The sequence below is a fragment of the Gopherus evgoodei genome, chromosome 8 (assembly GCF_007399415.2).
Source record: "Gopherus evgoodei ecotype Sinaloan lineage chromosome 8, rGopEvg1_v1.p, whole genome shotgun sequence".
Lineage (NCBI taxonomy): Eukaryota > Metazoa > Chordata > Testudines > Testudinidae > Gopherus > Gopherus evgoodei.
The window spans coordinates 47932733-47959096 of record NC_044329.1 but is presented as its reverse complement, the minus strand read 5'-3'; the positions used below and the strand labels follow the sequence as shown (position 1 = coordinate 47959096).

The 26364-nt window shown below is 46.0% G+C and overlaps 1 protein-coding gene across 3 annotated transcripts in view; it reads right to left on the bottom strand.

Moving 5' to 3' along the window:
• The window catches only part of VAMP4 (vesicle associated membrane protein 4), a 36348-nt gene extending 10850 nt beyond the window's left edge, over positions 1 to 25498 (bottom strand). For 2 of the 3 annotated variants that reach the window (XM_030571995.1, XM_030571997.1), the window contains exons 1-5: positions 25410 to 25498; positions 21829 to 21958; positions 17267 to 17313; positions 16763 to 16813; positions 2344 to 2444 (exon numbers count right to left, since the gene is read on the bottom strand). In XM_030571995.1, coding sequence (XP_030427855.1) covers positions 2344 to 2444; positions 16763 to 16813; positions 17267 to 17313; positions 21829 to 21894 — 265 coding nt within the window. In that variant the 5' untranslated portion in view covers positions 21895 to 21958; positions 25410 to 25498. Of the gene's footprint in view, positions 1 to 2343; positions 2445 to 16762; positions 16814 to 17266; positions 17314 to 21828; positions 21959 to 24366; positions 24542 to 25409 lie in introns of those variants that run through there. The other variant, XM_030571996.1, reaches the window with a different exon arrangement.
• Between the last annotated feature and the right edge of the window lie 866 nt (positions 25499 to 26364).

Here is a 26364-nt window from a genome sequence, read left to right as displayed (position 1 = left end):
CCAGCTCAGGCCAGCAACAGATGAGGGGTATAGAAATCTAGAAGGTATGTGAAGAGAACAGCCATGACATGATGGAGACTTACCCCTAGCTGGGAATGATACTAACTGGGGAGGGTGTTGCAAACATCAGAGAGTGAAGAAAAACTATACAAAGGGACTTACAGAGGTTAAACATCTGAACAGCAAATAAAATAAAGTTTAAGCTGGCAAAATGCAATGGCAATACATCGGGGGAATACTAATCTGAAATGCAGCTATTCGGGGGAGGGAGGATCTCTTTCAAGACTCCTGCCTTCCCAGAAAAAGGGTAGGGGCAGAGAGCCGGTAAACAAGAACTTACAGTTCCAATTTAAGGGCAATGAAAGTCAATGTAGAGGTATCAAGGGCAGATTTACAAAGGTATTTAGGCACCTTGCTGCATCTTTAGGCACCTAAGTATCTTAGTAAATCTGGTCCCAAGTCATGACCCAAGTTGATAACAGTGTTTTATATAGGGCTCTGGTGAGATCGCATACGGAGCACGGCACACAGGCTGAATACCAGCAGGCTGCCAAGTCTTTACTCCTGGAAGAATTCTGCACCACTTCGCATGTGCAGAATTCACGTCCCCTGCAGATTTCGTTGTTCCCCAACAGAAAAATGACTTTCTGACAGGTAAGCAAAGGAAAGACACAAGAGTGGTCATAAGACTCTCCCCAGGAGTATGTTCTGGATGCCGAGGACAGCCAGCAAAGAGGTAAATCACTGTGGGGTGGGGGTGGGACTGGGGAAGGCCTAGCTGGTGGCTCCTACCCTGCGCCAGGCTCAGCTGCTAGTTCTGGCTGGGTGGGGGAGGACAGGACTTCCTCTTTCCCTGCACAGCAGCCAGAGCTGGGTCAGACCCACTCCCAGATTTCTCCCCAGGCTGCAGGAAGCTCTGCAAACTCCTTTGCCTCCCCTGCTTCCTGCACCCATCACTCCTCAGCTACAGCGGGAGAGATATCACTGTAGAGGAAACTGCTCCCCCATCCGCCCAACCCCCTGCATCCAGACCCCCTCATATCCAGACTCTCCTGCCAAGCCTCAGCCCCCTCAGAACCTCACCTGCTGAGCCCCACTCCCCCTGAACCTGGACCACCCTGATGAGTCACCCACACCCCTACTCCACCGAGCCCCAACCAGCTGTACCTGGATCCCCACCCCACTGAGCCCCACTCCCTCAGCATCTGGACCCCCCCACAGAACTCCCCACACCCAGACTCCCCTGCTGAGCCCCAACCACCTTCACCTGGACCTCCCTGCAGAATTCCATTACCATTGTACCCAGAACCCCACAACAAACCTCCAGATACAGATCCCCCCCACATCCAGATCCCCCATTGAGCTGCCTGCACCCAGACTGTCCCATACAGAACTCTCACCCTACACCTGGATCCCCCCACACTAAGTCCATTCACACTTGGATCCTGCCTTTCGGAGCCTGCCTGCCCACGCTTGGCACGGATGGGGCAGGCCCAGTCCTTGCACTGTTTCAGGGTCAGGTGCAGCCTCACTGCTGAGTCCATGTCCCGGGGGGAGCTGCAGAGTGATCTTCCACCTCTGTGCAGCCAGTAGCCTGTGCTCCACAATGCCATGCTGGAGCCTCCACATTTATTTGACAAATAAAATTTGCAGAATTTTAAAACATTGTGCACGGAATTTTTTATTTTTTGGCGCAGAATTCCCTCAGGAGTAACAAGTGGAGGGAACATGAAAAGCAACTACCTCATATAAGGGGATGGAAGGAGCAATGGACGAGGAATATTTAGAGAACTATTCCTGGGCTGTAAAGAGACAAAGTCGGGGGAGGAAAATGATACGTGGCAAGTTATAAGCACCAAGGGAAAGAAAATGTTTAAGGAGGCTCAAGGAAGTACAGGGATGAAAATGGAAAAGGGGACACTTGGCTTCCCAACAGACAGACAGTAAGATCAGCAGTCTCAGGCTGGAAACAGCCTCCCAATGGAAGTGATATATCCATGGAGACACTTCAAATAGAGGTTTGTCCAGATTAGGATATTGTAGGAAGCAATCATGCCATGGGCCCATGAGAAAGTGTGCTTTAGCAGGTCGTCTCCTCGCTCTGATTTCCAGAATCTGCTGTCATGAAATGGAATCAATGTAACACCACTGCCCAGCAGAGAGAGATGAGGTGTACAGCAAAATAGCCACAATCACCAGAAGAAAGAAGAGGACTTTCAATCCCTTCACTAAGGTTATTCACAGTGGTGTTTTAAAGCTGCCTAGAGGAGCATGCTGTTCCCCAGGACTCAACATGAAGGAGGAGAGGCAGGAAGAGAGTTCTAGATTATTAAGTATTCCCACCTGATTTATCCTGTAAGTCATCCAGTCTCTCTCCCCGTTCAATCACCTTGGTTATGTTCTCCTGCATGACATCAATGACTTCATCCACCTGGTTCTGGACACTAGAGGAAAGTAAAGCCATTAGAAATCACATAGGCCTACCAGCAGCAGGTGTTATGGACTCTATATTCCAATACCAGTGCTTCAGTGAAAGCTGTTTGCACTGAAATAATGAGCAGCAGTTCACCAATGATAGACAGACAGACCCAAAAGCGGAAAGGTCATTGCGACATTTGAGAAAGTCTGTGGTGGGCAAGATTAACCCTGCGTGTGATACTGTTCCAGGAGATAGGTGGGTTCTCTCCATAGCGCCATTTATTCCGCCACACTTTCTCATCCTCACCCCACGCTCAGGCCAACTGCCTGGAAAGTTGGAGCAATATGTTTATAGATGAGGAATAGTCTTGGTCCATGACCTCAAGGCTGATTTTTCCTGGCTAAGGATATTAGCACTTTATTCTCAGAGGAAAAGGAAGGAGCTTTAATAGCATTTTGTTGCTCTTGCAGTTCCTGCCATATTGTGCTGTTTGACTTTTCTAATCCAGCTTCAGATCTCTCAACGTCAAAAGTTTGAGCTAGAAAATAGCTCTGGTTTCCCTGCATTAGCCTCCAGGTCTCCTTCAGGACTCACTCCACACTGCAGAGGGGTACGGAAGTGGCTCAGGGCTTGGCTACACTGGAGAGTTACAGCGCTGGTGGTGACTTTACAGCGCTGTAACTTACTCCTCGTCCACACTGGCAAGGCACATACAGCGCTGTATCTCCCTAGCTACAGCGCTGGCTGTACTCCACCTCAGCCTGGGGAATAACGACTATAGCGCTGCTCTTGCAGCGCTGGGGTGCCAGTATAAACAGGGATTAATCTTACTACACTGTAACTGACCTCCGGAACATTCCCATAATGCTTTTTAAGTAACGATAACACTGTTTTGTTGTGATGCCTCTCTTTGTTGTGAACTCAGGGCTCCCGGAGCTGCTTATCTAAAAAACAAACAAACACAGCTACTGTTTGCTTGAGCAGAGGCAGGCAGGCCTTTGGAATGTCCGCAACTAGTGTTTGCTTGAGGAGAGAAGCAGCCCCAAGGGGGGGATGTCCATTTTGGAGCAGCTGCTTATCTGCTCTGAAGGCTATTTGCATTCAGTGAATGAGAGAAGGGTGGGGGAAGTGGGTCAAAACTTTTAAAATGATTGAAGGTTGGTGCTGTGTATCTTCAAGTCCTTAGAACTTGCAAGAGCTCCAAAAATCCACTCTGTCTCCCCCACACTCCCTGTCACACTCCACCCCACCCCACCCCCCTCTTTTGAAAAGCACGTTGCAGCCACTTGAACTGCTGGGATAGCTGCCCACAATGCACCACTCTGAACAGCGCTGCAAATGCTGCAAATGTGGCCACACTGCAGCGCTTTCCCTACACAGCTGTACGAAGACAGCTAACTCCCAGCGCTGTAGAGCTGCAAGTAAAGCCAAACCCTCAGTCTCTTAGATTGGGATTTTTAAAAAGGGGTTTACAGACCTATGTACTCGGCTCGCTGAAAGTCAGTGAGAGTTGAGTGTCCATCTGCCTTTGTCTTCCTATCAAAAGGAGAGCAATGGAAGATCTGAAAGCGTTCTCAATACCAGAGTCACTTTTTCAAACAATATTGGGAGAATTAATTAAATCTCTTCTATCTTTGCTATTGTTAAGGTGCTATGATTTGGCAGGGACTGAGGACATCTGTCAGTTAAGTGTGGCCTTTTAAAGATCTTGTCAAAGATGCCAAGAGCTTGGAATGGAGACTCTTGTTTTATACACCCCAGTCACTATGTCCTTTCTGGAGTGCTAAACCTCAACACAGGGTTGTCAAATAGCCTGGGGATGAAACCATCAAGAGGGTGTTTCCCCAAAGAAGTTGTCATAACTTTATTCCCAGATCTGGACCTTAGCGTCCAAAATATGGGGGTTAGCATGAAAACCTCCAAGCTTAGCTACCAGCTTGGACCTGGTACTTGCTGCCACCACCCAAAAAATTAGAGTGTTTTGGGGCACTCTGGTCCCCCTGAAAAACCTTCCCTGGGGACCCCAAGACCCAAATCCCTTGAGTCTCACAACAAAGGGAGATAATCCTTTTTCCCTTCCCCCCTCCAGGTGCTCCTGGAGAGATACACAGACACAAGCTCTGTGAATCTAAACAGAGTGACTCCCCCTCTCTGTTCCCAGTCCTGGAACAAAAAGTACTTTCCTCTTCACCCAGAGGGAATGCAAAATCAGGCTAGCCACTTCAACACACACAGATCTCCCCTGATTTCTTCCTCCCACCAATTCCCTGGTGAGTACAGACTCAATTTCCCTGAAGTAAAGAAAAACTCCAACAGGTCTTAAAAGAAAGCTTTATATAAAAAAGAAAGAAAAAATACAAATGGTCTCTCTGTATTAAGATGATACAATACAGGGTAATTTCTTAAAAGAATATTGAATAAACAGCCTTATTCAAAAAGAATACAAATCAAAGCACTCCAGCACTTATATTCATGCAAATACCAAAGAAAAGAAACCATATAACTTACTATCTGATCTCTTTGTCCTTACACTTAGAAACAGAAGATTAGAAAACAGAACTACTTCTCCAAAGCTCAGAGACAGCAGGCAGCCAGAAAACAAAGACCCCAGACACACAACTCCCTCCACCCAAAGTTGAAAAAATCCGGTTTCCTGATTGGTCCTCTGGTCAGGTGCTCCAGGTGAAAGAGACATTAACCCTTAGCTATCTGTTTATGACAGAAGTCTGCAACTGTATTTGAAGAATCAGTTGCATTTGCCCAAAATGTGTTCAAACAAATTTCAAAGGAACAGGTAAAGTAAATTAAGATGAACTATCATATCCCAGCTTCTGAATTCCATAACAGAGGTTAGTCAACATACAGGTTGTTATTTTGCTGCACAGTAACCAGGTTCAAATCCCTAAACTTCTGAATTTGCAGTAGCCTAACAGACAATGCCATAAAATAACACTCAAAAGCCACATATAACAAAAGTACTTGAATACATTTTGGAAATAACACACATTTGTCTTTACTGGAGATGGAAATCAGAAACAACTTAGGGCCCCTGCAATACAATAAGAACATAAGAACGGCCATACTGGGTCAGACCAAAGGTCCTTCCAGACCAGTATCCTATCTACCGACAGTGTCCAATGCCAGGTGCCTCAGAGGGAGCAAACCTAACAGGTAATGATCAAGTGATCTCTCTCCTGCCATCCATCTCCACCCTCTGACAAACAGAGGCTAGGGACACCATTCCTTACCCATCCTAGCCAATAGCCATTAATGGACTTAATCTCCATGAATTTATCTAGTTCTCTTTTAAACCCTGTTATAGACCTAGCTTTCATAACCTCCTCAGGCAAGGAGTTCCACAGGTTGAATGTGCGCTGTGTGAAGAAGTCATATGAAATGTACTGGCCTCATGGGACAATGGCAAGAACAGTTGTCTCTGAGGCAGTAAAAGCTAAGCATTGGACAAAACCACCGTTTTCTCCAATGCAACTAGGTTCTAGGCTCTTAGTTTGGTAAGATTATTTCGTTCAGTTTCTTCGACTCATAAAATGCGTGAATTGAATATACATAAAATGCCTTGCGTATACTCAATCTGCATAGTTTGAAAAGCTGATGTAAACATGAGAAGGAGAAACACTCTAGCCATTCCCACATATTCTCAGATATATGTGTCATGTACTAATGGAAAAGGTCCAATGCTTTCCCTATGGCAAAAGATACATCAAAGAACATTTCCAATAGGTAATAATTCACGCTTCCTTAGCAACTACAATCTGAGGATCTCAAAACACCTACCTCCAATGATTTCATCCCTGAAACACGGCCGTGGGATAGGAAAGTATTATCCCTCCCCATTTCACAAATGGAGAAACTCAGAAAAGTGACTTGCCTCAAGTCACAGAGCCAGGAATAGGCCTAATAATAATGATATCACCTAGCTAGCACATATACAGTGCTTTCCATCAGTAGAGCTCAAAACATTTGACAAAAGGGGTATTCTCATCCCTACTGTGCAGATGGGGAAACTGAGGCACAGAGCAGTGAAGTGACATACCCATGGTCACCCAGAAGACCAGTGGCAGAGCCAAAAATAGAATCCAGGTCTCCCAAATCCCAGTCCAGTGGTTTTTCTGTTAGCCCACTCTGCCACTAGTTCACATCACCTAATTTTTCTGTCTCCTGAGACCATATGTTCCTCTCATCAATAGAAGATATTATGTCAATAGTTATGCATGGGACATGCATAAGAACTCCTATTATAATAAACTGCAGATCTGAAAAAAAATCAGGGTTCAGAATAAATGAAGAATGAGCTTTGGGGGTCTGCAGCTCAATCAGTCTTACAATCTGAAAGGGATTTAAAATATACAGCATACAGATAGAGAAGCTGCCATCAAAACTGCTCCAGATGCGAAAGGCCTGGAGATGCAACTGCAACTATTAAATTGGAAGTTCCAAACATTTCGAGATGAATAGCAAAAGCCAACCCAGCACCACAACAACTATGGGGCTGATCTTCAAAGGCACAAATGTCCCTTTGGTGCCACGCTTCTGGAGGCTTTCAATAGGAACTGGGCAGCTAACTGCCTTTGAAAATCTCCCCCTGCACATGCTCATTTTCCTCTTTTCTATTTTGGAGCATCCAGTAAAAAACAGAATAGCAGCACTTGGCTTTTCAAACCTCTATTAATAAAAAACCAGAAACACAGCAGCATAGCCATGGGTGGTTGCTAATTAAATAGAGAGGGCTATGCGTCTGTCTTGGCATTTCATGTCAGGCTTTGCAAACCACTGCAGCCACACTTTTGTAGTTCCATCATTAGCAGAACCCTCTGAAGCAAACTGTTGGCTTAACACTGAGCTGGAGAGGCTGTATTTTTATACGGACAAAAACAGGTCACAAAAAGCATTATTCTACCGTCGCACAAAAAATAAACTAGCCCTTTCCTGCACCATATCATAAATCCAGCATGAATTGTTCTGCTATAGGTAGAGGCCTGACTCCCCACAGCTGCCTGAAATCTTCTGCTACAGAAAGGCAGGAAGAGCTGTTATATCTATTGTTTGTCAACCATTCCCTATTTTGGATACAGACCTGGATACTCACCCAGTGTTTTATGAGTTGCCTCTCAAATAAAGAAAACAATATATGACTCATGACCAAGGCAATCTTAAGACTTTTTTTTTTTAAACTTCACATTCCTAAACGAAACATGGTAGTAGAAGTGCCAGCTATTCCAAACAGATCATCTTCAAATACCGGATCTACTAAACACATCAGAATCGCTTCCAGTGAATGAATTTTCTTCCTTTATCATGACGTGCTGAGACTACCCAGGGCTGGCAGATGCACTCGTTTTACACTGGATACACACACCCAAATACCCATAAAATTAAAACAGTGACTCACGACCAGTACTTAAACAAAAAGGAGTCATATCACAAAGCGTAGGCAGTAGGACTTCTAGTGTCACTATAAGCCCTGGACAAACTTGGGTGACTCACAGGCAATTACTGCTTCCAAGAATAAGATGGGTGATGAGAGAAGAAAAACAATCACTGGAAAATTAAAAATGAAGGGGCTGATCCCACTAGACCTCTGTTTATCAAACTCTCATGGTTTCACATGCGGAGGGCAAGCAGACTCAGGGCTAACATTTGAGACACATTTACTTTGCTTTGCAGTATGTGGATGTTCTTAAAAATTATTCATTGGCTTTAAAGTAATGAAAAGTCCTCCCAATGACAAGTCTGTAACCAAATTCTCTTGGTTCAAACCACCAGCAGGAATGTATAAGGGATGCAAAAGACATTACATTAGAGTCAGAAAGGAGAGGCTCCAACGTGAGGGAAGGTGTTCAAGGAAATTCATGCTACGTACAAGACTCAAAGCGTCAGTCATACATGTCAACCTCTGAAAAAGATCTATATTACATAGCTATGCAACTCCAGAGGACTAAAAGTTGGACACTTCATATCTCAGCATTCCAGTGTCCTCTGATTACAGATAAAAGCTATGCATTGGGTGCTCCGGATCATTAATTTGTGTCATAGTTATGTCTCAAGGCTCCAATCGTCATCAAGCCTCCATTGTGCTAAGCACAGTACACATGTGGTCAGAGAACCCCTACCCCAAGTGACAATCTATACAGACAAGACGAAGTGCAGTAGAAAAGGAGGATTATTTATCCCCATTTTACAGACAGGAAATGGAAACACAGATTAAGAGGCTGTCTATGCCACAAGCCAAGGGGTGTTTATAGCCCAGGGAGGCATACCCATGCTAGCTTTAATCTAGCTAGCACAGGGAACTGGTAAAGATAACATGGTGGCACCAGCTGGGAACCAGATGACACACCTGCCAGGGACCATGGTTACCTTCTCTGGTTCCTCATCTGTGCTAAAGCCCATGCCACCACATCTTCATTACTATTATTACCTGTTAGCTAGATTAAAGCTAGCCCAATTATATCTAGATTAATTTGCAGGGTACACCTACCTTAAGTGACTAACCCAAGGTCTCACAGAGTCTGAGACTGACCCCAGAAGTAAACCCAGATCTTGAACCCTACTCCAGTCCCTTAACCACAAGACCAACTTTTCTCAATGCCAGCCAAAGAGGCCTCTCTAGTACGAGAGTTAAAGATCACTAAGGTCTAGTCACAGTGCAGTTTTGGAGCAAATTTACCATTTTCAACTAGTTCTATCTGCTTGAAGTTGGAAATTCAAGCAATATTGAAAACAAAACATTTTTCATTTTATCAGAGTCCACTCCCCTGCCAAGTAAGAAATGTATTTATAGGGAGAGAACTACTGGCTTTTCAATAATTTTGCTCCTGGGTCTGTATCCTGCCAGGTTTCCAAGTGGAAAAAACTGAATTCATTCTTGCAAGGAAAGAGAGTAAAACAAAAGCATACACATGTCTCTCATGGCCCCACTTTAGACTAATGACTACAAAGATGTTGGTTTTAAAAAGGACAGAACATCACACAAACCAGAACACCAGCAACGAGATCACTCTCAGCTTAATTCGATTTAGTGTCCGCTTTAATGGTTTACCAAGCTTTGAAGGAAAGGAACCTATCTTTCCTTTTTAGATCCACTGGCCTATGAACTGACTAATATTAGGTGCAATTCATACTGCCAGGCTAAAAAAAGGTGCCACATTCTTCAACTGGCAGAGACGAGTGAAGAAGACATCATGCTACCGTGACCTGGGCGTCTTCTCCATACCTGTTTTGGGGAATAGTCAGTTTTCTAGCAGGCAGTATTGGCTCCACGTCCCCTCCCATTCTCATGAATGTGTTGTACACCTGGATGTTATCAGTGAGGTTCTATGTACTCTGTGGCACATTAGACCTCTGATGCAGCCACCTGGAAGGCAGGGAATGAATATGAAACTGAGTTATACAATCAGCAAAGCTGATGCCTTTTATGCATTTTGACATTATGTTATTTCGCACAGCCAGCAACATTTCCACTATGGCTCACATTTTCCTACTGACGCAAAACTACACTGCAGAAGTCGTTGGGTGTGAAAGGAATATGACTGGAGGGTTCCTAGAGCTAAGAAAGGGGCAGTTGCAACCTTAAGAGCACTAGGGGGCAAGAGGATGTACAGCCATTTGGAGTTGCAGGAGAAACATTTGCTGCACGCTTCTGAAAAAAATGATCAGTAGTGAAACACTTCATGTTGACCACTGAATGGTCATTCTCAGGTTTCAGAGTCAACACAATTGCAATCAGTGAGGCAATTTGCACCTCTCTTTAGGCCTGCAGACACTAGAATCATAGATCATTACGGTTGGAAGGGACCTCAAGAGATCATCCAGTCCAACCCCCTGCTCAAAGCAGGACCAATCCCCAAACCGCCCCCTCAAGGTTAGCACCCATATTACAGCAATGGTGTTTTGCACAGTTGGTAGCAATAACAGAAAGGAATGGAAGAGTCAAGGTGGGAGAGGTAATATACCTGTACCCCGATATAACGCAACCCGATATAACACAGGTTCACATATAGCGTGGTAACCCCGGCAGTGGGGCTCAGGCGGCGCTTTAAAGGGAGACTGAAGTGTTCTCCAACTGTTTTTTGAATGTTAATCTCCCTGGTCACTCAATTACAGACCTAAAAGTCGCAATATTACAACAACAAAAACTTCAAAAGCTGACTCCAACGAGAGACTGCTGAACTGGAATTAATTTGAAAAATGGACACCATTAAATTAGGCTTGAATAAAGACGGAGTGGATGGATCATTACACAAGGTAAAACTATTTCCCCATGTTTATTCCCACACCCCTCCCCCCCCACACACACACACTGTTCCTCACACCTTCTTGTCAACTGCTGCAAATGGACCATTTTGATTACCACTACAAAAAGTTTCTCTCTCTCCTGCTGGTAATAGCTCACCTAAACCAATCACTCTCGTTAGAATCCGTACGGTAACACCCATTGTTTCATGTTCTCGGTGTGTATGTATATATCTTCCTACTGTATTTTCCACTGCATGTAGCGCATGAAAGCTTATGCTCAAATAAATTTGTTAGTCTCTAAGGTGCCACAAGTACTCCTGTTTTTTCTCCCCCACCTTGTCCCTCTAATACCCTGGGAGCAACATGGCTACAACATTGCAAACAGAAGGACTCAGGTGATTTTACCCCACGTCTTAAAAACCTGCCTTGAACAATTTTTTCATGATCCATTGAAAAATGACTGAGTCCTCTTTACTGTAGTAGTCAAACACTGGTAGAGTTCTGCTGTGGCTGTAATATGGGTGCTAACATTCCTACGGAAGATGCACTCTAGGAGCAACTGTTTCAGACTTTGCATATTCAGAAAGACAAACACTACACTGGTTTCTGTTCAATTTAAATTTTTAAGGTCAACTTCAAAAGGCTAGAATCAGTCATCGTCTCAATGAAAGCCTTGATTATGGAACACAATTTGGCAGCAATCTCCAGAGCTGCAGAATCCACTAGGCCCAGCTCATTAGCATAACTAAGAAATCTGCTTAATGTCAACTTGTGTGAGTGAATTGTAGTGAGGTACTGTGAAAGGTGAAATAGCCACAAGTGTGAGAACATTTATAGTCAATGGAGATAAATGTAGTACATTGGGGGAGGTTTTCTAAAGTACCTAATGGATTTAGGATCACATCTCTGCCTTAAATGGTACTTCTGCTCCTAACTGCCTTAGGTGCCTTCTAAAATCCCACCCAGCTCGAGTATCTCATGGGATTAGTCTTGGATTATTCCAGTAAACAAAACTCTAAATAATATTAATAACCCTCCTGCCCCTCAAATGGTTGGAAGGCTTAAACACATTCTTCCAGTTTGTCTCCGATCAAGCGGCAGTAGGTACCCGCAAACATCTGGTGCATAGGAGACAACTGACTGACATTTCCTCTCATGTAAACCTGTTTTAATGTTTGATACTGGTGAAAAGTGCCAATCTCAGAGCCCTGGATTCCACTCCCATTTCTGCAGAACAGGTATGGTACATTAGCAGTGGTATATGCTTCTCCATCCATTCAATAGTGCACCTGAAAAGGTGACTTGCAAAAGGGAACACAGCATTAGGGTTATGCTCTTTTTAGCTTCTGTTGATGTAGAAAGGTAATTTGGGGTTTGTTCAATTCTGCTCACTCGCTACAATCAGTGACCGACTCCTTAAAAAAAGAAGTACCAATAGTGCATTCCAGCACTAAGTGATAGTAACGGAAGTATTAAAACACTCAAATAAATACTGTAACAATGTTCTGCAATGTTTCAGCATGACTCAAGCCCTGGTTACATTAGACATTCACCCCTTCTCTAGCTAGAAGACACTTATGATTGGAGAGTTAGCACAACGACGACATCATGAGGACCAAGGCCCCAATAAACCACATTTATTTCTTGGAACAAATGGTTGTGCAGTGTCTAGCCTAGTCTTCATAATCGTGTTAACTAGAGTTAAATTAGTTAACAAATAGCTCGAGTTTATGCTCCTGCTTTAACTTTAGTCTAGACTAAGACTTTCTTTCTAGAGTGATAGCTAAGCAATGGAGAGGGAAAGGAATTTTCAGTCTGACCGCTTAGAAGTTTTACTTTTTTTTTCTAATGCCAATGACTCAACCTTGCTCCTTCAGCTCAGGCATTAAGAGCTCACAGTAGTCACTCCAAGACCTCGCAAAAGTCCTCCACGCAAAACTAGGGAAACTAGACATTCCTGATATTTCTGAGGTTCAAACCTTCCAGGCCTCCTTCACAAGAACATCATAAATATCGGCAAGAGGGCACAAACCCAATTTAAAACCAATCTTGTGCCAGTTACATTTAACCCTGAGCACTAGGGGCCAGAGCATAGCTTAGGCTATGCAGCCCATTCCACCTTCACCTTTCTGCCAAAATCACTAGTTAGAAGCAAATGCAAAGTGGATACCCACCTACTAGCATCAGATTCACCAACTCACTGAACAACAGTGAGAAGCCAATGATTTCCACGGAGGTTCTTTCCAGAACTACTAGGAATGTGCTGAATACAAAGGAGCGAACAGTTACATAAGGAGCAGCAAACCACAGACCGACAGGAGGAAATTCTTTCAGTCCAGCCCACAAACGCAGGCAGATATCCGAGACAGTGTAAGAGGCCCAACTGGGATGTTTCCCAGTGTAAAGGGTACGAACTCCCCTGGAAACTGGAGTCAAGCTGGAAACTTGGCTGGGAAGAAGCGACTCCACCAGCCACTTCTTATCGTAAAGCATGAGTGAGCAGATGCCCTAAATCTTTCCTTTCTCCTACACCTGACAACATATTTATGCCTCTGACGTCCCTCACCTCAACTAACAGGACCCCCATGCCATTGTGCTCTACCTTACAGGCCACTGCTAGAGTCTCCTTCCCCTCTTTGGGAACCCTCACCAATTCCCCCTACCTCTCATGTTCAAGACCCTCCATAACTTTCTTCCATCTCTGCTCCGACTCCCCCATTACTCCTCTTTACCTATTCCCTTTGCATCCTTCTATAATCTTCTTTCATTCTGCCCCTGTTATCTCCAACAGACTCTCCTCTGTGCCCAACAACCATGCTCTGTTCATCCTTGAAAACATCTCTCCCTTGCAGCCTTTCAGCAACAATTGAACACCCACCTCCCTCCCCTCCCAAAAAAACAACAAAGGGGAAATCTGCACCATTGTGAACTTGCACCTTCCTCTGGCCAGCAGCTACAATATGCATCTAAACCATTCTGGTGGAGCAGTGACTGTTCCAAGATCATAGATTCCAAGGCCAGCAGGGACCATTGTGATCATCTCATCTGACCTCCTGTATAACACAGGCCAGAGAACTGCCCCAAAATAATTCCCAGAGCAGATCTTTCAGAAAAACTTCCAAATTTGATTTTAAAATTGCCAGTGATGGAGAATCCGCCATGACCCTTGGTAAATTGTCCCAGTGGTTAATTACACTCCGTTAAAAATGTATACTTTATTTCCAGTCTGAACTTGAGTCACTTCAGCTTCCAGCCACTGGATTGCAATATACAATATCTGTCCTCCATGTAGGTACTGTACATACAGAGTATAATCAAGTCACCCCTTAATTCTCCCTTTATGTTCCAGACAGCACCAGCACTTACTAAATAAAAACAGTACAAATAGAAATGGCGGTCCACTGAAGAATGAACAGTGGACTACAGATACACAGCAAGCAGCCTAGAACAAGAATATAGACAGACACAACAACTAGCTAGTCTGTGGGAAGCACCACAGAGAGAGAGAGGTTCAGAAGAGACATTATGTTTGCCAAACTAGATCACCCCACTGGGATCACATCTCTGGCACTGGCCAAATCTCAAAGCTGATGCGTGTTGGACATTAGCCAAGCCATAGAGTAACATATGTATTGTTTGATGCACAAATACTATAGATTTTTCCCACTTTCATTTTTCTTCCCATCACCACCTCTGCCTTTATCCTCCATCTCCCACAGAATGCCTCAAAGGAGACTCCTGCCAGGGAGAACAGACTTGATACCCCCTGGCTGCTGTCTGGCTTAACACCCATTCCTGACCAGCTGTTAAAGATATCAGTAAGAGAACAATTCCTGGTTCCCTTGCCTCCAGAGACTACTGATGATCTGGTGCTACTTCCCTTTGTTACAGAAGCGCTCTCTTTACTAACATTTGCCACTTTCCACACACTAGGACTTTCATGAAAGAGCACAACAGATGAGGGGAGGGATAGCTCAGTGGTTTGAGCATTGGCCTGCTAAACCCCCAGTTGTGAGCTCAATCCTTGAGGGGGCCATTAGGGGAACTGGGGTAAAAATCTGGGGATTGGTCCTGCTTTGAGCAGGGGGTTGGACTAGAGATCCTCCTGAGGTCCCTTCCAAACCTAATATTCTATGATGTTCTTTTAATTTAATAACCAAAGACAGCACTGGCAGAGAAGGTAAGATCTCAGTTATTACATTTAGTGACTTTAGCTTGTTGCAATGACTATAATCTGCTTCTACCTTGACCATACAAACTTGTCTGCCCAGATGATGGTAACTGAAGACTGGCAATTGGGTGAATCTACCTACTTATTTAGTTCTTATTGACTAGCCCAAAGTAATTAGCACTATGGAACATCATGTCACCTTTCCCAATAGCCTGCAAGTAAAATAGCTCATAAGGAGAATCATTTCAAATGCACAATGGAGCCAACTTCACAGTATCAATTTATAGCTCCTAATCTGAACCATGTCCCATCAAAATTTCTATGCTGTGAAGGTGTATGACTTGGGTCTGGCCAGAACTGCTTTTAACCACATGTGATCAATGTAGATCAGTGATTCCCAAATTTGTTCCGCCGCTTCTGCAGGGAAAGCCCCTGGCAGGCCGGGCCAGGTTGTTTACCTGCCGCATCCGCAGATTTAGCCAATCGCAGGTCCCAGTGGCCGCAGTTCACTGTTCCAGGCCAATGAAGCTGCTGGAAGTGGCGGCCAGCATGTCCCTCGGCCTGCGTCACTTCCAGCAGCTCCCATTGGCCTGGAGCAGCGAACCGTGGCCACTTGGAGCTGTGATCGGCAGAACCTGTGGACACGGCAGGTAAACAACCTGGCTCGGCCCGCCAGGGGCTTTCCCTGCACAAGTGGCGAACTAGTTTGGGAACCTCTGATGTAGACGAATCTCAGAGAGGCACTGGCTTTTCCTCACATAAAACTCAGAAGAATAGAGATTCTGAGGCCACAAACTAGATGATCTAATTTGGTTTACACAAAGCTGATTGAAAATCTAGATTTTCACTCTTGAGAGCTAGAATAGAAATTTCAGAGGGGCATGTACATGAAAACACAAATATATTTCAACAAACTGATGGTCCATTTATGACACATTCTCCAGCTGTGGCCAACCTTTCCCTTCAGTCACTGTGTAACAAATGCTACCATTATAAAGTCGAACAAGCTGGGACTCTCAGTAAACAGAAGAACTGAAACCATTGCCAGGAAATTACTCTAAGAGAAGGGATCTAGTTTTGTTAGTTTCTTCCCTTTTGTTCTGTATAATTGATGGTTAGAATCCAAATTTTAATTGTTTCCTGTTTGTTCAGCTGTTTTGATCCTATTAAATCTTTCCAGGTCTCCAAAAAGTCACATGCATCTGCTCCCTGTATGATAAACTGAAGTCCAAAGGACTGCCAGGTGCATGAGAAATCTGGGTAGCACTGTACTCCTGAGCACAAGGATCTACTTGGAAGACCAAGGGGGCAGACAGGAGAGGGATAATAAGGCAAAAGATGTGACAAGAACGGATGGGAAAGGCAACAGCAGCGGAGGCACAATAGTGGCTCAAATTGAAAACACTATCTTTACTATTCTGTAAGGAAGTTTTGTTATGAATGTTAAATAGTTAGCCAGCAAATGTGCTATTGAAAACTGTTACATCAGGCTATAGTGCTACAAACCAATTTGTGTCCCCATGCTAGAACATGATTAACTCTTTGATAACTTGGGAGTTGAATTTCCTCTGCTTCAAGGCCAGATGGACTAGGAAATACTGGTGAGAGAAGATTAAGTAGGAGTTGCATTTCCATTGTAAGACTAAGGAGAAATGTGTTGGTAACTAGGGGTGACCAGATGGCAAGTGGAAAAATCAGGACACCTTTTTTTTTTTTTTTTTTGGGGGGGGGGGGGGGGCGGGGAAGGGAAGAGGGAGAGGGGAATAGTTGCATATATAAGACAAAGCCCCTAATATTGGGGCAGTCCCAATAATATCAGGACCTCTGGTCATCCTATTGGTAACAAAGCAGCACAATTTAAAAACACGTACATAAAATGGTATCTGGACTACGGATCCAAACTCTAAAGAACTTACTGCCTGATCTTGTCATTCCTGGGTCCAAACCTTGGTCCTGCAGGTCCTCTCCTGCCAGCATAGAACAGACAGAGTGATCATGAATCCAATGCACACAGGAAAGCCTGTCTGACCCAAATGGTTGGATCTTTCACAGGGTTCACAAAGAGGTGACATTTCAAATTAGGTCAAAGCACATGCAACAGGAAATGATCCTCCATCAGCAAGGAACTGAACCAGATCCCAACCAGAGGGCCTCTTCAACCCTAACTGGTGGGCTGCCCAAATTTTGTTTGCTTAATCTTAATTTACATTCATTGCTAGTGCTCCACCGATCTCACAGCTGCTGAATCAATCAGAAACAAATGGCAATGTTTCATACCAATCAGTTCTACCCGTTAGTAAGAAGGAGCTGCCTTATATTTTCAATTTCCCCAGTTCTGGTTTGAACAGCAACTTGGCCCATGATATATCATATCCCCCCACTTACTACAACACCCACACAATACCCATATAGCTACTCACAAGAAAAAGTCCTCCTCCTCATCGGAATCTTCTTCTAAAAGGTTTCTCTGCAAACACAGAAAAAAGGTTAGCAGCAATCAATTAGAAACCAGAGTTTCTCTCTCATATCCACCATCCCTCTCAAAACTGGCTGTACATGACTTTGGAACACATCAACGCTCCCTGTTAAATGACCAGAAGGGGTATTCTTTTCAGCCGCAACCCCACCTCTCAGGGGTGGAACTGGAAGTCTCTGCACCACTACCACTAAACGAGACATTGCCAGTTCAGTAAATTACAGAGAACATTAGTAGGCCACTGGGTTAGCTCTCTTGTGGCCAGTTTTAATGGTGAAAATGAAGACAGTTACATGGATTTCTATCAATTCCTGTTTCTCTATGTAACACATGGTCCAAATTCACTTTAAAATAAGACTAAATAAAACTCATCGGTACTCCAGTCCTTAAAGCAGTGTCATACACAGATTAAATCGCAATCAATTCCCAAAGGGCCCATCTGTAAAACATTACATTCAAACCACACTAACTACTAAAGTCTTTTGAAACCTTACACCTCATGTAATTACTGTATATACTCGTTCATAAGCTGAGGTTTTTTTTTAGTAAAAAAGGGACGCACCAAAGAAGGGGGTCGGCTTATGAAGAGGTATAGAGAGGGAGAGGTGGGACACTGCCCCTCCCCACAACAGAGGAAGCAAGGAGAGGCAGCAGAGCCAGAAGGGAAGAGGCCGCTCTGCTCTCCCTCCAGCCTCCAAAGCAGCTCCAGGGCTGGCAGGCTGCAGCCACGCCGCCCAGTCTGCCAGAGCGGCTCCAGAGGCATCCTCCCCAGATAAGGTGGGAAGGGATGGGATGGGCAGAGTCTGAGGGTCCCGAGCTAGAGGTGGGATCATGTGGGGGGCGGTCACAGGGGTTACTCTCCTGACTCCCAGCTTCTCCCCCCGAAAAGATTTCCCCACCAGTTGCTGTCCCGCCCCGTTAGGGTAAGCAGCTGGTGCACCGGGACACTTTGTTTGCCTAGGTTTACCTCATTGCCTGCAGACGCTGGAGGTAAACAAACCATCTCGGCCCACCAGCGGCTTATCCTGATGACCCGGGAGCCAAAGTTTGCTGACCCCTGAGTTATAGGATCAGCTTATGAACAGGTTATAAAAATTTTTACCTATCTGGGGGGCAGGGGGGTCAGCTTATAAACGAACCGGCTTATGATCGAGTATACACAGAACTTTGTTTTGTTCTACCCACATGGACGACCATATGCATTTGCATCTCAGAAAATGCTGTGTTTTTTAAATAAACTGTCACCTGATGATATAAAGAATGGGAATGAGGATTAAAGTTAATGAATCCTCTCCCCCACCCCACCAGCAGAGAGGGTTTGGTTATTAACAGAGAGGATGAACCTTTACAATTTTCACATTGGGGTTAAGGTTATTAGTGGGTTTTATGACTAGAATGTTTTGCACTGAGTGACTACTTCCTATAGTATCCCATACTGTGACTGCCACAAAGATGCATAGGGTGGAGTTGAATTTGACATCTGGATTTTCCTCTTGATCAGCAACAGGGTCTTGGAAAGGGAAGTACATTTCTGGTACTGAGGTTATTTTCACACTCTCTCATGTTGCACAGTTACCGCAACACTCTCTAGTAATGCATTTTGGCCTCCATTACAAATCAGTGGATGATCCTCAGACTGACCTCCTAAGTCAGTCTTGAAAAATCCTACTGTTCCGAAAGTTTATTTGACAGGTAAAATATCATTAGATTTTATCATCATCATAGTAAGGAGAGTCAAGTAGATTGGGCACCTGCGCTGAGAATTTTCATGACAATCTTGTAAGGTTACTTTAAACATAAGACATTGGCTTGGTTCTTCTTTTAAATAAATAAATATCTCCTTTAAGGGGCTGTTGGCATGCTTTATCTCCATAACAGATGCTCCAACTCTTCAGGTCGATATCCTTTTTTAGAATTAAAAAAAATAGTTGAGAAGGAAAAACTTCTTTGAGGTTCTCTGTCCCGCACTGGACTCTCAGGTCTCACCCTATCCTCACAATGCTTAGAGACGCTGTTCCTCTTGCGTTTGGTTTTAAATTCCCATATTACAAGAGCTGAGGCCCATCTACACTACAGTTTAAACTGCATTTACTGAACCAGTTTAAACAGAGTCTAGAAATTGTGTTCCAGCCTACGTATGGACTTCTGTGGTGCAAAAGCACTTCCTCTTGCAGCCAAGTTGTCAATCATCTCACTAGGAGCTATTATGAGCTGAGATAAGCAGTATTTGAGGCTAGAGCCTGGCTTCCAGGCTTGGTTTAAACTCTGTTTGACCCCCCTGCACTCTGGCTAAACAAATCATGTTCAAATCCACTTAAATCATTATTACATATTAAACCAGTTCAGCACATATATTTCCAAGCCCAGCACAGAGGGGCCTTCGATACAGAAAGTAAATTTCACTGTGATATATAATACACAAAGTATAACTTTACAGGAACATTTAAAACATCATATTTGGGCATGAGTAATTGCAACACAGCCAGTACAAGGTTTGCCTTAGGAGTGTTTCTAAAATGCAGCCACCACGGTCGCATGCGGCCACCAGGGGTTTTTCTTGTGGCCACAGCCTCCTGGGCAGTGATGGGGGGGCAAAGAATTCACCCCCTCCGTGGAGTCATCAGTAGGGGCTGGGCCCTGTCCCCCTCTGAAGCCACAAACATCAGAGAAGCAGACAGCTAGAGTGAGTCCCCCCTTTCCCACAGGCCTCCAGCCATGGGCTCACCATCCTGCCCCGCATCTCCCATAGCCCCCGCTGCCTTCCCCAACCCTCCATTGCCCCCGGTCCCCACTGCCTCTCTACCCACCTCTCCAGTCAGAGCTTAATTTGTCCTCTGGCTTGCCAAGGCTGAGTAAGTTTGCTGTGACAGGCGATAGTAACACCCCTACAAATATCAGTTTTCACAGGGGCAGACTTAACTAGCTAGCAAGTTTTTGTTGTTTTTCGTTGTTGTTTTTAAAATAAAAGACTAGCAACCAAAAATACAAAAGAAACAACCACAAAAAGAAGAACTTGCAAAACACCTTATTTTGTTTCTATTCTGTTTAGGTCCAGTAAAGAACAGAGACAACTGTACATGATTTTTATTACTGAGTCTGCAAAAAAACCCTGTGTCACGTTTTACAGCCTAGATTAACTGAACAGAGAATGCACAAATTACAAGACTCATTTAAAAACAAAGCTATACCAGAGTCTCTTATCTTAAGGAACTATGCGATTAGGATGCTATAGATAAGAAAGCTGCAATTTACCCATCCTATGGCATATGTCATTAATTCCCAGCCTAGTTATTTCAGTTACCGTAGTGCTCATTTAGAATGTAAGTGCCCAAAATAAAAGAAATCTGAATGCAAATTACAAATAAATTACACAAGAAAATATGCAAATTGAGAATCCTATAGTCTAGCAATTCCACTGCACACAGAGAAGTGTAATAAAAAGCACTGCTGAACACCCTGCCTTGAATTAGTCTAATGCTACACTTCATGGTGAGGGGTGCAAATACTGTACCTGCTGTATTGCAGCAGTGCCCTGCACAATCAAATAATCCATGACTGGGACATTCTGATATTAAGCGCTTTTTTCCCCACTCTCCATCTGTAAAGCGCCACTCATACCTCTACCACTATGTAAGTAATAGATGCAGCTAATCTGTTTAAAAGTAAGAACCACCCTACAATCTTTGTTTCATATTATTTATATCTAATATTTCCTCCAAATTAAGCAGTCCACACCAGGTGACCTGAAAATAAAAATAAATCAAGTTACTTCGCCAAGTGTACTGAATGTCCTCCACCTGCCAGAATAAGAGGAGGTATTCAGCATATCTAAAAATAATGTCACTTCATTAATTCCCTTTATATCCCGCCAGCTGCGGAGCCCTAAAATATACCACTGTGTTACACCACAGTTACAAGAGAACCCTAATGGAACATGAAACAGCCTTTCAGGGTGGGGAAGAAAATCAAATAAATCCCTTTTCTGTAGACTGGCATTTAAATCTTTGCTATGTCTCCTCGACACAAACACTGACACACACATCATTTACAAAACGGAGAATACTTAGCACGCACACACAGCAGTCTGTCCCAAGCTGCCTCCATGTCCCAATGGACTTGTGAAGTCACTGAGTGATGTATTCTATAAAATTAGGATTGAGAGGAGCTAGACAGAAGAATTCAATGGGTCCTCCCACCTTGCTTTTTGAAAAGGTGCCTTTTCAGCTAACACACTGACTGCTCCACTTAGGCTGCTGGTGGGGCTACTTGGTATTGGTGGATTTCATCCATTTGCGGTCCACTTTAAATATGCCCTCCACTATTTCAATGGCACTGAAGTAATTAGCAATGAAACTGTGTGGTTAAGCTCACTCAAAGATGGCTCTCGGGCCTCCAGGGACTGCAGAGTTAGCAAATACTCATCCCTCTTAATTAAGGTAAAACAAGGAGGGCTCAGTACAAAACACCAATAAATGCAAACAAAGCTACTGGCGGTCAGGCACTCACCCTTTCGCTTTTCACTGAGCCGGTGACATCATCGTCATTTAGGTGACGCTTGAATTTTGGAGGCATGTTTTCTACTCACAAAAATGGTCTTGATCTTCCTGTACAAGGAGGTGGCAGAGAAATACACTGCCTAGAAGGGAGAGGGGAACAAATATCTGAGATCTAATTGTGCTGCATACAATTTTCTATTAGATCATGCAAAGAGTTAGTCACTCTCTCCTCTTCTCCAGTGCCCAGGAAAACAAGTTAGACAGAATCCACCTACAAATGCCATAGGCAAGAGAATGAAAAAAATCAATGAACAACCACAGAAATGTTATGCTTTCATGGACCCCAAAACCCTTCTTAACGGAACAGATCATTAGTCTAATTTCTTAGGCCTTGATCCTGGAAACACTTAAAGGTACATGCTTATCTTTGAGCCTGTGACGGAGTGCCACATGTGAGTGTCTGTATGATCAGGGCCTTAGCCTTTAAACTCTATGGGGCAGGGACTGTGTTTTTCTACATCTTTGTACAGCACCTGGCAAATAGCTGGATGGCTTCAGAAAGTCCTTTGGTACAAAACCCAACAGAAACCAATTTTATTAAAAAAACACAAGAGTAACTAAAACAGGAAAGAAGAGAGCTTTGGCCCAATAACTGAGAGGTCAAACCAGCAGTAGTTCCTTGAGCCACCCAGTTCCACCCTAAGCTGCTTTCCATCCCAAAAGGATAGAGTGTGACTTTGCTGGTTTGACCACCACCACATTCCCCTACCCGGGGAGTCAGTGGAGATTAAGGGTATGTCTACATCTACAATTTTGCAGCGCTGGTTGTTACAGCTGTATTAGTACAGCTGTATAGGGCCGGCGCTGCAGAGTGGCCACACTTACAGCAACCAGCGCTGCAAGTGGTGTTAGATGTGGCCACACTGCAGCGCTGTTGGGCGGCTTCAAGGGGGGTTCGGGGAACGCGAGAGCAAACCGGGGAAGGAGACCAGCTTCGCCGCGGTTTGCTCTCGCGTTCCCCGAACCCCCCTGCAAACCGCAGGGAAGGAGACCTGCTCGCACGGGGGTTCGGGGAACGCGAGAGCAAACCGGGGAAGGAGACCAGCTTCGCCGCGGTTTGCTCTCGCGTTCCCCGAACCCCCCTGCAAACTGCAGGGAAGGAGACCTGCTTGCTCGGGGATTCGGGGAACACGAGAGCAAACCGCAGGGAAGGAGACCTGCTTGCACGGGGGTTCGGGGAACGCGAGAGCAAACTGGGGAAGGAGACCAGCTTCGCCGCGGTTTGCTCTCGCGTTCCCCGAACCCCCCTGCAAACCGCAGGAAAGGAGACCTGCTTGCTCGGGGATTGGGGGAACGCGAGAGCAAACCGGGGAAGGAGACCTGCTTGATTACCAGAGGCTTCCTCAGATATGCTGGGATACCTGCTTTTTCCACGGAGGTCAAGAAAAGCGCTGGTAAGTGTCTACACTTGATTACCAGCACTGGATCACCAGCGCTGGATCCTCTACACCCGAGACAAAACGGGAGTACGGCCAGCGCTGCAAACAGGGAGTTGCAGCGCTGGTGTTGCCCTGCAGATGTGTACACCTCCTAAGTTGCAGCGCTGTAACCCCCTCACCAGCGCTGCAACTTTGTGATGTAGACAAGCCCTAAGAGTTAAAATCCCAGGGACCCTCCACCCTGGAGAGGGCATGTGGAAAACTGCACAGATACAAATAGGGCTGTGACAATACAACAAATGCAGGACATTTAGCAAGCAGCCCAGCAAAATGAGCATTGTCTGCTCTCCTTAACACAACTTGTCATAGGGCAAGAGTAATTTAGTGATTCACAACCAGAAGGATGGGATTGCTAATGCAGGTAAACAATAACATTCCAGACACAGGAGCACAACAGGAACAAACTACGGATTCCAGGTGAAGTTACCCAGCCAGCTGTCAGGAACCAGTGAGTACACCGGTCATAGGCTGTGGGGGAGGGGAGGGAAGGGAAGGGTAGGGTGTCACCTAGCTGGCTGGGACAGAAGCAGGGACCACAACAGGCATAGGCTGACTATCAGGGAAGCAAGGAATACCATGGCCCAGGCCACGGGTTATCAAGGGAGTCATGTGACCATTATGAGAGGAGAAGCAAGTGCAATGGACACAGACTGGAGGAAGTTGTATGTTTGTAGAGACCCCTCAGTGCAAGGAAACTGCTTTCCCCCATGCTTCTCTTGAGGAAACTTGCCCCTCCCCAGGTTAACCCCACCACCCCCATGTAAAATACGGAGCCTGGGAGCAGAGGAAGGAGCCGCTTCACACAGCAGACCCTAATCCACGGGTAGGCAACCTGCAGCAAGCGAGCTGATTTTCAGTGGCACTCATGCTGCCTGGGTCCTAGCCACCAGTCCGGGGGGCTCCACATTTTAATTTAATTTTAAATGAAGCTTCTTAAACATTTTAAAAACTTTATTTACTTTACATACAACAATAGTTTAGTTCTATATTATAGACTTATCAAAAGAGACCTTCTAAAAGCGTTAAAATGTATGACTGGCACAGAAAACCTTAAATTAGTGTGAATAAATGAAGACTCGGCACAGCACTTCTGAAAAGTTGCCGACCCTTGCCCTAATACCAGCTCCTGTGCAGCATGAACGTATGCAGCGCCACCAGACTACAGCAGAAAAGGAGAATAACTCTGCAGCCAAACCTAACTGGGGGGCCTGAAGCCCCTCCTCCACATAACCTCCTCCCTAAGCCTCCCCCCCCCGCACAGATCCCCCTCCTCAAGGCCCCCAAACCTGTCACCATCACAGAACCCCTCCCCAGGGTCCCCAAACCCTGTCCCCTATAGCCCCTCACCCATAGAACCCCCTAACCCTGTCTCACAGAACCCCTCCCCAAGGGCCCCCAAACCCTGCCCCCTTAGCCCCCCCACAGAACCCCTCCCCAAGGGCCCCCAAACCCTGTCCCCCATAGCCCCTCCACAGAACCCCTCCCCAAGGGCCCCCAAACCCTGTCCCCCATAGCCCCCCCACAGAACCCCTCCCCAAGGGCCCCCAAACCCTGTCCCCCATAGCCCCCTCCACAGAACCCCTCCCCAAGGGCCCCCAAACCCTGTCCCCCATTGCCCCCCCACAGAACCCCCTTCCCAAGGGCCCCCAAACCCTGTCCCCCATAACCCCCTCCACAGAACCCCTCCCCAAGGGCCCCCAAACCCTGTCCCCCATAGCCCCCCCACAGAACCCCTCCCCAGGGGCCCCCAAACCCTGTCCCCCATAGCCCCCCACAGAACCCCTCCCCAAGGGCCCCCAAACCCTGTCCCCCATAGCCCCCCCACAGAACCCCTCCTCAAGGGCCCCCAAACCCTGTCCCCCATAGCCCCCCCCACAGAACCCCTCCTCAAGGGCCCCCAAACCCTGTCCCCCATATCCCCCCCCCAGAACCCCTTCCCAAGGGCCCCCAAACCCTGTCCCCCATAGCCCCCCCCCAGAACCCCTTCCCAAGGGCCCCCAAACCCTGTCCCCCATAGCCTCCCCACAGAACCCCTCCCGCTCCATGCAGCGGCCCCTCCGCTCAGGGGACGCGCTCCCCCGGCCCCGCTCACCACTCCGGGCCGGCTGGGAAATGGCCGGTGATGCGCGGAGGAGCCGAGCAGCGAGTCAGCTGCTCTATCGAGCACTCGGCGCTTCCAGCAGAAGCGGGGGCGAGCGCCGAGTCATCGATTGCCAGCGCGCTGAGTCCTACCGGCTTCCGTCCCCGCTGGCACTGGCGGGGGGAGAGTGCGAGTGTGGGGCACAGCCCGGGCTGGCTGGAGAGCGGGAGGGGGTGGATGGGGAGAGGACGAGTTACTTAAATGAAATACACGTGTAAAAGTTTATAAGCTTGAGGCCTTCTTAGCTTTTACCTTGTGGACCCATCCGTGCAGGCCAAAGTGAGGCCCCTGCCACCAAGAAGTCTTTCTTGCAAGCTAATATGGCAGCTGAGTTGCTTTACGCTGGAGAAAACAGTCCCTCTGTTTGAACCCTACATAGGCCAGTAAGCAAGTAGCTACAGTCCTGAAGGGTACAAGTGTCTCATATCCTACAGCAAAGACAGAGGCGGTCTGAGACTTGTGTCCTAAACAGGGCCAGTGCAACCATTTAGGGCTTGTCTACATCAGAAAGTTGCAGCGCTGGTGAGGGAGTTACAGCGCTGCAACTTTGAAGGTGTACACATCTGCAGGGCATCACCAGCGCTGCAACTCCCTGTTTGCAGCGCTGGCCGTACTCCCGTTTTGTCTCGGGTGTAGAGGATCCAGCGCTGCTGATCCAGCGCTGGTAATCCAATGTAAACACTTACCAGCGCTTTTCTTGACCTCCGTGGAAGGAGGAAGCCTCTGGTAATCAAGCTGATCTCCTTTCCCGGTTTGCTCTCTCGTTCCCGGAACCCCGAGCAAGCAGGTAAGGAGAACCGCTTGCTCGGCGGTTCGGGGAACGAGAGAGCAAACCGGGAAAGGAGACCAGCTTTGCCGCGGTTTGCTCTCTCGTTCCCGGAGCCACCCTGCAAACCGCAGGGAAGGA